This window comes from Alosa alosa, chromosome 3 (assembly GCF_017589495.1).
Source record: "Alosa alosa isolate M-15738 ecotype Scorff River chromosome 3, AALO_Geno_1.1, whole genome shotgun sequence".
Lineage (NCBI taxonomy): Eukaryota > Metazoa > Chordata > Actinopteri > Clupeiformes > Clupeidae > Alosa > Alosa alosa.
Genome location: NC_063191.1, coordinates 11,333,232 through 11,344,515, shown reverse-complemented (window position 1 = coordinate 11,344,515; position 11,284 = coordinate 11,333,232). Strand labels below are relative to the sequence as shown.

Here is an 11,284-nt window from a genome sequence, read left to right as displayed (position 1 = left end):
TAAACCCATGCTTTTTAAAAATAAAATAAAGTTGAATCTAATCTAAACCCATGCTTTTGGATTATTTCGGCAGATCAAAAATACCTGACAACTTGCCAGTTTAGTCTGGCCTGATGCCAATTCCTAAAGATAAAGTTCACGGAGTCACACTACAAAATGCCACGTACAGTAACAGCTTAAAAAAGCTTTTGAAAGTAAAATGTCAGAGAGAGTGATGAACTGACCTCGGTTTTGATCCTCTTTGGAGAGGGCTCGTCTCCACAGCGAGATCTGAGGAATGGGGGTTTGGGGAGAGAGAGAGGCTGTTAGTCTGGATGCAGGAATGAGAGACAGCAGCAAGTATGAGGGAATGTAGCTTGACATTGTCACCTGCTCATATGAAAACATCTCGCTCCAGTTTAAGGGTGCTTTGAATAGGACACATATACAAACTCTCTCTGTCTTTCAAACACACACACACACACACACACACACACATACAATGAAGATAACTGCTGACAGATCAAAATTACGTATTATAAAATTCAATTTTACAACCTTATTCTGATCATGATCTAAAAAGCTTTCAGCCAGGTTTGTTTCAGGTTTCTGATTTGGCAAGGCGTAAAAAACTACCGTTGGCTTGTGTAAAAAGAACTAGTCCAGTTTTTTGATTTGCCAAACCTGTAGTTTCTGGCATGCCAACAGAGCAGTATACACACACACACGAAAAAAAAATCTGGATCTGTAGATAGAATCTTTGCTGTAGGTGTGACCGTGATAGTGCACCTTACAGAGGTTAACAAACACCAAAGTGGAATTTTCCATCCCCTCAGGTTGCCAGCCTGGTAATCCAGGAAGCACCTGTGAGGAGCCTGCTAGCGTTTCTCTTTTCTTCTTCACAGAGCCAATTTCGAGAGTCGTACTGAGCCTGTCTATGTGATCCGCGTGAGTGGGAGGGCAGAGGATGCCTCCTCAGACACAAGCTCATTACTCCTCACACAGAGAGCCACAGAGAGAAAGAGAGAGAGAGAGAGAGAGAGAGAGAAGTAAGAGAGAGAGAGCGAGAGACATGTTGAAGGGATTGAGAAATAGAGGAGAAAGGTGGAAAGGTAAAAAGGAGAGAGTGAAGAGAGATAGCAGGAGTTAGAAAGTGTGAGGGGGGGAGAGAGAGAGAGAGAGATGCTCCCAGGCTCTCAGTCAGCTCTAGCTGGAGCTTTAAAGAGACTGTCAAGAACCAGACCCTGAGCCCAGACCCTGGATCGTCTCGACACATTTTTAAAAGTCTCGCCTCATTTATCGCCGCGGGCACGAAACCTTGAGCTGCCGGCGGACTCACGCCGAGCGAACTCTCCTGTACAGAAGCAGCTGCTGCTGATGTTACTACTCCATGTCCGCTCGACTTGCAACACGCTCTCTCAGTTTCACACAGACTCGGAGGTGGCTCTTTCGAAAGTAGTCATTACAGCGAGAGCATCTGTGCACACCGTGGAATATCAACCACTTTCCTCCCTCCCTCTCTCCCCTCATCTCTCTCTCCCTCCCTCCCTCCCCTCATCTCTCTCTCCCTCCCTCCCTCCCCTCATCTCTCTCTCCCTCCCTCTCTCCCCTCTCCCCTCCTCCCTCCCTCCCTCCCCCCCTCCCTCATCTCTCTCTCCCTCCCTCCCTCCCCTCATCTCTCTCTCCCTCCCTCCCTCCCCTCTCCCCTCATCTCTCTCTCCCTCCCTCTCTCCCCTCATCTCTCCTTCCCTCTCCTCATCTATTTCTGAGCACAGGACGTGACAGACAGATAAAAAAAATTCAATGCCATGATTCATGCAATGCCATGAACCCCCCCTCCCCTGTAGACTATCACGACAAAAGCCCTCTTCAAACAGAAAAGACACTGGACAGTGGTGGAGAGGCCGCACTCATTAAAGCGTGTGGCGCGCTGAGAGAGGGAGGCGGTACGTGTGGATCTATCTGGAGAACTGGCCTTTATGACTCAGGCAAGGGACTCTGGCGGTCAGTTAGAGCTTGTTAAAAAAAAACAAACGCCAAAGGAGAGGCTAACACAAGGTGACGTGTGGTCATCCAGACTGAAGCGGAGCTGGAAGATTATAGGTGATGGGGATGCCACAGGCATGTGCTTGTGTCTGATTGGATGTAAAGTTGTCCTGTGACTGTATTGAATGGAACATTTCACTAAGTCGGAATCACTTGAAATGAAATTCTCTGTGAAATGGACGAAATCTTCCACAAAGAGAATTCTACAGATATTTCATTGATGATATGACCACATTAAAGCTGAAACCCCTTTTTGAAGTATCAAGAATGACATTACCTCAAGATAAAATCATCAAGCCAACCACTGACGTTTCCTTTTTCGCTGATTGCAATTTCAGTCACCTTTATCATTGAGAACTGCGTTAAGGAGCTGGGAATCTCCCTGCTTGAGCTGAACACTTACTTGCTCGTCCTGTACGTGTATTTGTAGGTGACCTCTCGAGAGATCTGGCGCGCCAGGCCGAAGAGCTCATCTCGGCGGGTCAGCAGAGCCACGTCCTTCATGCAGAGCTGGGCAGCAGCCTCGTTCACAGTCAGCTACAGCAGGAGAGAGGGCATTCTGTGAGACATTTCATCGTAACAAGGTCGCAAAAACACATAAAAAGTGTTTGTATAATAAACTAAATGCTAATCGCTCAATTAGCTTTAAGTAGCCAATGCACACCACAACTAAAATATAAGTCAAAACTGATGTTTAATTAAAAGACACACCTCATTTCATTTAACAACACAGCCAAACTTGTCCTATTCCCTATGTACCTAACCTGTCCAGTAAGTAACCTAACCTGTCCAGCAAGTAAGTATTCCTACTTAACCTAACCTGTCCAGTAACTTAACTTGTCCAGTAAGTAAGTACTTAACCTAACCTGTCCAGTAACCTAACCTTAACCTAACCTGTCCAGTAAGTAAGTACTTAACCTAACCTGTCCAGTAACCTAACCTTAACCTAACCTGTCCAGTAACCTAACCTTAACCTAACCTGTCCAGTAAGTAAGTACTTAACCTAACCTGTCCAGTAATCTAACCTTAACCTAACCTGTCCAGTAAGTAAGTACTTAACCGAACCTGTCCAGTAAGTAAGTACTAAACCTAACCTGTCCAGTAACCTAACCTTAACCTAACCTGTCCAGTTTATACAGCTCCATTGTGCCATGTGACCTTCGCTCTCATTCTAAGTTGTTGCCTCATTCTTTCCTCATTTGTCCTCTTGCGTCCTCGCTCCCTTGCGTCCTCGCTCCCTCTTTCCTCTCACCTCATGAAGCGTCAGGTGTTTGCCGTCCTTCCTCTTGGAGTCGAAGCGGCCGTAGATGGCGCTGTACTTGCGGATCTCCTCCTCGCGGCGCGGGTCCTCCTCGGCCATGTCAAAGATGTGTCCAATCATCTTGGCCAGTTTCTTGTTGCCTTTCAGCTGCTCCTTGACCTCGGTGGGGTCGCCGCGCGGCTGCAGCCCCGATGCCATGCGCTCCACGCACTCCGTCACCGACTGCACGGCCGCCGCGTCCAGCGCCTCCAGGCCGCCGTCGCGTGGCGATGACGGCGACCCGAGCTCGGCCGGCGACAGGCTCTGCTCGCTCTCGCCGCCGCCACCGCTGACGCTGCTGCCGAAGTGACCGACCCAGAACCGGGGCTCGGCGCCGCTCTGAAGAGGGGACGCCGTGGTGGCGCCCGAGCTGCCGTTGCCGGTTTCCTGTCCACCCTTACCGGCCTCCCCACTGGCCGCGGCCGCGCCGCACTTGGGCGTCTTGACGTGGGACTCACCGGCGCGGGGCAGCAGCGGGAGTGGGCTCGGCGATCCCTCGGGCACCTTGTAGACGGGGATGCTGCAGACGGGCAGCGTGGCCAGCGGCTGGTTGAAGAGCACCGGGTTGGTCACCCAGTCGCGCAACGCCTTCTGAAGACGCCGGACGTGTAGCGGCTTGCTGGCCATGCCCACCAGCGCCATGATCTCCAGGAACTCCTCCTCGCCGGCCTCGCACAGCTGCTGCACGTCGTCGCCGCCCTGCTGGATGAAGGCGTCGTAGTAGCACAGCAGGTTGGCCCGCTGCAGGATTCGGTAGAGCTGCAACTCCCCGAGAGTCCTGGGTAAAGTCGCCGGCATACCTGCCCAGAGGAAAGGACGAACAAAGAGAGTGCGAGTGTGTGAGGAGAATGGAACAAGACAAAGTGCAGATCACAGGTGCAGGGCCATGGAATTCTCTACGAATGCTTTTCATTAACGTTCTAACGGCGTTACTAAAAAGCGTTGAAAGGAGAAGAGCTGCAACTCCCCAACAGGACAGAGTTAAGTCGCCACCATATCCGATGAAGGGTTTTGAGGGGGTGAGAGAACGGAGCAAAACTGGGTGTGAGGTTGTGTGGAGAGAATGATAGAGAAACCCTTTTCAACCTAATCCTTAAGTCCACAATTACTACAGCAGTGCTGTTACAGGTCTTTTGGATCTCAATGTTGGAAAAAGAAAGAAACTGAGGAAGAAAGGAGTCCTTGTCCTCAACCTGACTCAGTTTAAGAACCAGAACTGTTCCGGCCGGCTAACTGAATGTGAGAGGTAGGAGTGGGGAAGAGGGGAAACCGAAAAGTGATTTGTAAATAAATACCAACAGATGTGTAGAGAAAACTAAACCCCAGGTCAGGAATCACCTTTTTACATTTCAAGCAGCCTGATACCATGACAGAGATACAAGGTTTTTGAAACATTAGATTCACAGAGAGGTGCACAGATGTGCATAATTACAGAGCGCCCGACTAAACCTTCGACAACAGCAGCAACAACAACCACTCGACACACCAGAGACATGGCTCCCATCCCAGCCCTGCGGTGGAGCCCAGGACCAAGAGATGAGATGGGAAGAGATAGAGAGGACAAGAGGGAGAGACAGAGAGAGAGAGAGCGAGAGAGAGGGAGAAAGAAAGAGAGAGGGAGGGATAAAGAGAAGGTAGAGAGAAGGAAAGAAGTGGAGCCTGGGCCTGCACATGAGCTAGGACAAGAGAGAGAGGGAGTATGAGAAAGAGGGAGATGGGGGAGGAGAGCAAGAGGGAGAGAAAGAGAGAGTGACATGGAGAGCGAGAGAGATAGGAAGAGAGAGGGAGAGAGTGAGGGAGGGAGAAGGAAGCACAGACAAGGAGAGTGAGAGAGAGTAAGAGTAAGTGAGGGAGGGAGAGAGAGAGTGAGAGAAGCAGAGGGAGGAAAAAAGAGAGAGTAAGTGAGGGAGGGAGAGAGTGAGGGAGGGAGAGAGGGAGAGAGAGAGAGAGGGAGAGAGAGAGAGAGAGAAAGGGAGAGAGAGAGAGAGGGGAGAGAGAGGGAGAGGGAGAGAGAGAGAGGGAGAGGGAGAGGGAGAGGGGTCTATGGAGTGTCCTGGAGTGCTGGGAGAGCCACATACCACACTCCACCTCTGCTCTGGCCGTAGGTGGGCCCTCTCTCTGCACAGGCTCCATTTGTCTCTGCCCTGGAACGGTCCCTCATCTCCTGAGCAGGAGGAGGAGAGGAGGAGAGGAAGAGAGGAAGAGAGGAGCAGAGGAGGGGAAGAGCGAGGGGTTGGAATCCGGATCCCCAACAAAGAGGGATAAAAGATGTGAGGTGGTGGGTGGAGGCGAGGAATGGGTAGTGGGTGGTGTGTAGGTGGAGGTAGAGCTGGAGTGGGGAGGGGAGGGGAAGGGAGAAGGGGTAAATTGGAAAAGGGGGGGGGTTACTGTGTGGGCTGGGGAGATGGGGGTCAGGATATCACACTGTGAGGAGGAGGTGTTGCATTTCAAATGCATTCATCCCAAGTGCTCAAAATCCAGACAACCTCTGCAAGCTCTAGAGTAGTGTCTGTAACGCTCCACGACTTTATCCTTCACACGAGTATGAAGCCGGAGGTGCGACAAACACAACTGACACACACGGTAAACAAATCTCTACCCGGTGCCCTCTGCCTTCCCAGTATGCCGTACAGCAGGCTATTCCACCTCATCAGCAGTCATGCGCCAGACTGCCAGGCAGCACTGACACATGGGGCTTGGGTGCTTGGCACCCTGGTAAGGCGGGCGCTTCTAATCTCATAGCAGGAGATGGCAGCATGCCCAAGCTATGCCTTCCATTCACTCGCTTCCATTTGCTGAGAGAATCCTGCATTTTTTTTACTGTAGTTTTGTTTTTTTTGTTGTTGTTGTTGTTGTTAAAAAACACTCTTCATTTATGCACAGCTTGGGTGTTTCGCTGAAGAAGGAAAAAGTCTCAGAGATTGATTGTTTATGTCAAATCACACAAATCACTTACACAAAATATGGCTGAAAAAAAAAAAAAACCCCTTCAGGACTGATGTGGTAATGAGGAATGTTTCCTCCGCCTCAAAATGCAATCTCCCCCTGGCAGCACCTGGCAGCACCTCCATTCCTCACTCCCTAAGCAGCATGCCAGCTTTTCAGGGGGAGGGTTTGTCTTTCTCTGTGAGCCTCACCCCTCCCATTCTTCCCCCATCTATCCCTCTCTCTCTCTCTCTCTCTCTCTCTCTCTCTCGGTTTCTCTCTCCCTGGCCCTCCCACCCTCCACCTTCGTCCGTGCGCACGACTCGGGAGGCTCCCTGCATTTTTTCCGTTCATCCGGGCAGGGCAGGACATGTTCCTTCTCTCACTCACGCACATCCACACCTACGCAAATGGTGCGTGCCTGTGTGTGTGTGTGTGTGTGTGTGTGTGTGTGTGTGTTCTATGTGGGGTAGTGGCCCGCACATTCTCTCTCCCCACTCCCTCTAAGGCTTATGTAACACTTAGGTTCCGCTTAATTAAGATGCTTCCGCATGGTGGTGGGGGCGGCACTCACCTGCGTCAGGTGTGCTAATCTGTCGGGGTGGAGACAGTGACCTTCATACAGGCTAAGCATACACACCCACCTGAGAGCATGCTTATCAACTAGGTCACATAAGCATCTAGTCTACCTCAAGAGTCTAAACCCACCCCAATAATGACGTATTATAAACCATGTATTACCACACTGTGCGTATTACACAATGCCGTTTTGATATCGCATTGTATTTTAAGTCGTTTTTGTCCTTTCATGAATTACAAGCCACTGCATTTTAGTTCCGTTTCAGTATCACAAGATACATTTATCTAGGTTCAAAGACAGATAACATTGACAAAACCATGACCACTTAATGACCGTGAAAACCATGACCAGCCAAGGTCTCGGAAACTATAATGAAACTCAAGGTCAAGAATGGTAGCTTCTGACAATGACACCACTTGAAAGTGACACACCAGCTAATGACCTAGACATTCAGATGGCTGAAGGAATTGAGTGGTGGCCACTGCATGGAAACAAAACTGCTCAGCAGACAAATGGAAACACACAGACACACACACAAACATACACACACATATTCAATAAATGGCATCATAACAATAAGTCAACCCTTGGGACACATCAAAGCTGTTAACCACAGGCCAGGGACCACATCAGGCCTGTTTCTCAGTCGCCAGCCTCACCAGGAGAGAATGAGTAGCATCAGTGCCCGGCCGAGAGAGAGGGAGAGAGACAGAGAGAGAGGGAGAGAGAGAGAGAGAGAGAGAGACCCATGAGAAGGGTGTGCCAACCCTGCACTCCAGTGGATAGGCAGGGGACGCGGCCTGGGAGGAGGGTTGCTCGTTGAAAGCCCATTCAGAGAGTGGTGTGGAGGGCACTTGTGCTGCAATTTCACCGGCATGCACTCACCAGTTCCCTCTCTTTCTCTTTTTCTCGTTCTCTCTCTCTCTATCTCCCTCTCTCTCTATCTCCCTCTCCCTCTCACCCTGTCTCTCCCACTATACAATCCTCTCCCTCACTCCTCTTTTACTCTCTCGTTCTCTCCCTCACTCTCGGGCAGCAGTGGGAAGCTACGGAGCCAGTCCTCCACTTTACACTGCTGCTGAAAGCACTTCTGTGTGTGTGTGTGTGTGTGTGTGTGTGTGTGTGTGTGTGTGTGTGTGTGTGCGTGTGTGTGTGTGTGTGTATGTGTGTGTGTGTGTGTGCACTCACATTGCGTAATGGCATGGCCCTTATCAATTTTAATGAATAATATAGGAGCAGAAGCACTCAAGCAGTGAGGGGAAACCATGGCAATGGCAGCTTTCAAGTTGCCCATGCTGACATTTAGGATTTGATTCAGGAAAGCATCAAATACATTTGAATGTCATTTTAGGTAAAGTCGGGTGAAGTGAAGACTTACACTATTTGTGCACAGGAACATTTAACTATATTTGGAATTCAAATGCAAACATATAATTGTCTCTACAGAAAGTGACTGCAAGTTTGATTCCCAAAAATGAAAGTGTACAGTGAATGTGTATATTGACACTCCAGAGCCTAAACTGTAGTGAACGCAGACATAAATCAATATTGCTGTTCTGACACCATGGCTCAATAATACTGCAAGTAGTGCAAGATATGCACAAGTGTGACTGCACACACATTTTGATCAAAATGCGCACTGTATCCAGTGGCTTTGCTATTGCTGTAGAGGCATGCCACAATGACTTTTCATCAGTGCAAAACACATTATTTATTCAGTCATTACTATGTATGAAACTGCTTGAATTTTCTCTCTTGCTATGAAAAGCAAATGGTTGTCCAAACTCCATCCAAAGCAGTGGTTTTGTTTGCATGACCAAGCCTGTATTTTGGTTTACAGAACTCATCCATCAACTCATCCAAGCCTCCAATGAGCAAACATTACCATTGTTTTCTTCGAGGATGACAATGCATTGCTCGTCTGGCATTGTAACGCAGACCAACAACCAGACAGGGTGTAAAATCAGAAAGTGAAAAATCAGCAAAAGTGTTTTTATTTATGTGTTCAGTCTACCTGTACACGCAATCCTGAATGAAACGTTATTTTTTATTGGGACGCACAGGGCAACACTTCGGAGCTTACAAATCAGTATACACCATACACAAGATATCACAGCAGCGTTCACACATACAACTTCGTTTCAAGCTGATCAACAAAACATAACCTCCAACAATTCTGTGACCACACAAAACTTTTCCTAAAAAAACGCAGCAGGAGGCTACCGTCCATAGATCATCTATTACATTATTACGCAGCTGCCATTACCTAATTAATCTGTGCGTTCTTATACGTTGTAGATAAACCCATGAATTTCAAGTCAACAAGAGTAGCGCGACCAAATGAATGAAGAATGGAACCATGCTTTAGTTTGGATCACTAGGCTACTACTAAGCAGCCGTGCTGTAAACTTCTAAATGACTTCCACCGGGACAAATATCATGTATAACCCAAGAGAGCAATTTCCTGCACAACAGAAAGAATCAACACATAAAAGAGAAGAAAAAGCAAAGGATGCTGTCTTTACACAGCTGCCGAACGACGCCCACCGGTGCTTCGCCTGCGCCTGGGATTCAGTAACCGATTCTCCCACACGGAGAGTCAAATTCCGTGAATTTACGTGCACGGCTGAACTGAACTTGCTTTATCGGGAAGCACATGGATAACCAAAACACCCAGCTAAACTTTTCGGCGCGCATAACTGCAATTCAAGAAAACAAATGTGCAGTAAGGGTTTGGAAATTGCAAAAAATATCTTACCAGCGATTTTTGTTGTCAGACTCCTTGTTTTTAATTGAGTTCAAATAGTTGTGTGTCTGGTGTCAAGTCACAAGTTGAAGATTATTGTCCTGTCAGTTCAAGTGACGCTTTCTTACGCGTCCTGATAGAAGGGGAGATGATGTGAACCACGCGCGCAACCTTGACAAATCAACGGGCGGCGCTCATGCAGACGTTGTTCCGCTCTTTGCCATTGAGTCGCCGGAGACTCCTTACAGTCGAAAGAAATTGTCTTCAGACTTAATACTAAGAACCTGTAGATGACTGTTCGCCGTTTCCTCCCCTACTGCTAGAATTGGGATATTCCGCGCTTGCTACATTGCTCTCTCACTCCCACGCGGCAGCGTGACGCAGATCCTGGCGTGGGCGGCTGCGGGGCGTGGGAGGCTGCTGCATGGAATACCAAGCATCATATCACAGAAGCGGCAGTGGCCAACGGGGAGGCAAACTCCAGCGCCTTGCGCCCGCCACACACGTAACCGGCCAAAAAACGGCCCGCTGACCTTTCCGAAAACACACCTCGCGAACTCATTAGCATCGAACTGTGGCGTGAATTCCTCTGGCGCACTCCCACACCTGTGCCTCGCCCACCCACTCGCCGCTTAGACGCATTTGGATTTCAAAGCGAACAAATCCGCACTCTGCACAGTTTTTTCTCCCTCTTAAACTCTTCCTCACTCTCTCTCTTCCTCTCTCTTGCATATCTGTCTCCAGATAGTCTTGTTTATTGTCTCAAAAGTGGATTTCCACCTTGTTTAGCTATTCTCACACTTCCTGTTTTGGAAAAGCTTGGTTTTCTCATATAAATGTTGGTTACTCCCACGCGCACTCCACCCTCGTGCCCCGTGCCCCAGCCAGTGTACTGGGTTGTGTATTTCACCCTTCTTTCCCTCCATATTCACAACATTAATTTCGTGTGTACACACTAACATGACATATACTCTGTGCATTGTACACTGGTTGTGCAATTGATTTTTTTTCACACACAGTTTCAGCAGTTTTACTTTGATGAGATACGTACTTTGGTGTGTGGAAAAGTTTATTTTATCAAAAGGATAAATCCTACTTTTAACCACTTGCTACAAATAGCGTATAGCAAAATATGTCACTGTAACATTGCTTGAAAAAAGGCGTCAAAGCCATTGCAACACTAACGTGCAAATGCATGAATAATAGCGGACAAATTGAAACTGCTTAATGGGTTTCCTTCGGGGAACAAAGGGGCATGTGGTAATGCAAGATTTAGGTGCACTGTGACTGTGCCAAAGGTACAGGACAGGCAAACCATGGCACCAGTCCTGCTTGCCAGGACACTACCAAGCCATTGCTCATGCAGTCATTATAGCCATGTTGGTTGTCTTTGGTTTGTGTGCGTGAGTATGTGCACACTTGTGTGTGTGTGTGTGTTCCTGGTAGAAATCAGGAGGGACACATAGCCAAAAGCTTCACTAAAACATTTTGGGACATTAAAAAAAATAAACTTTATTGAGATTCTTCTTAAACATACATCCCTTCAACACACACACACACACACACAATACACATGCTGCTGAAAAAAAGAAAGTATGCGTATTGTGTATGTCGACAGAAAGGAAGAAAGAAAGAGGGAAGGCAGGGAAAAGTCCTTCAGGAGGAGACCGCGGCTTGCAGACATGTTTGGGAGTGGAGATGGGGAGGG

General features: G+C 48.4%; 1 protein-coding gene across 2 annotated transcripts in view; it reads right to left on the bottom strand.

The window, feature by feature from the left end:
- The window catches only part of nab1b (NGFI-A binding protein 1b (EGR1 binding protein 1)), a 23,205-nt gene extending 13,206 nt beyond the window's left edge, over window positions 1-9,999 (bottom strand). The window contains exons 1-4 of one of the 2 annotated variants that reach the window (XM_048240019.1): window positions 9,589-9,999; window positions 3,278-4,125; window positions 2,429-2,562; window positions 225-270 (exon numbers count right to left, since the gene is read on the bottom strand). In XM_048240019.1, coding sequence (XP_048095976.1) covers window positions 225-270; window positions 2,429-2,562; window positions 3,278-4,123 — 1,026 coding nt within the window. In that variant the 5' untranslated portion in view covers window positions 4,124-4,125; window positions 9,589-9,999. Of the gene's footprint in view, window positions 1-224; window positions 271-2,428; window positions 2,563-3,277; window positions 4,126-5,403; window positions 5,545-9,588 lie in introns of those variants that run through there. The other variant, XM_048240018.1, reaches the window with a different exon arrangement.
- Between the last annotated feature and the right edge of the window lie 1,285 nt (window positions 10,000-11,284).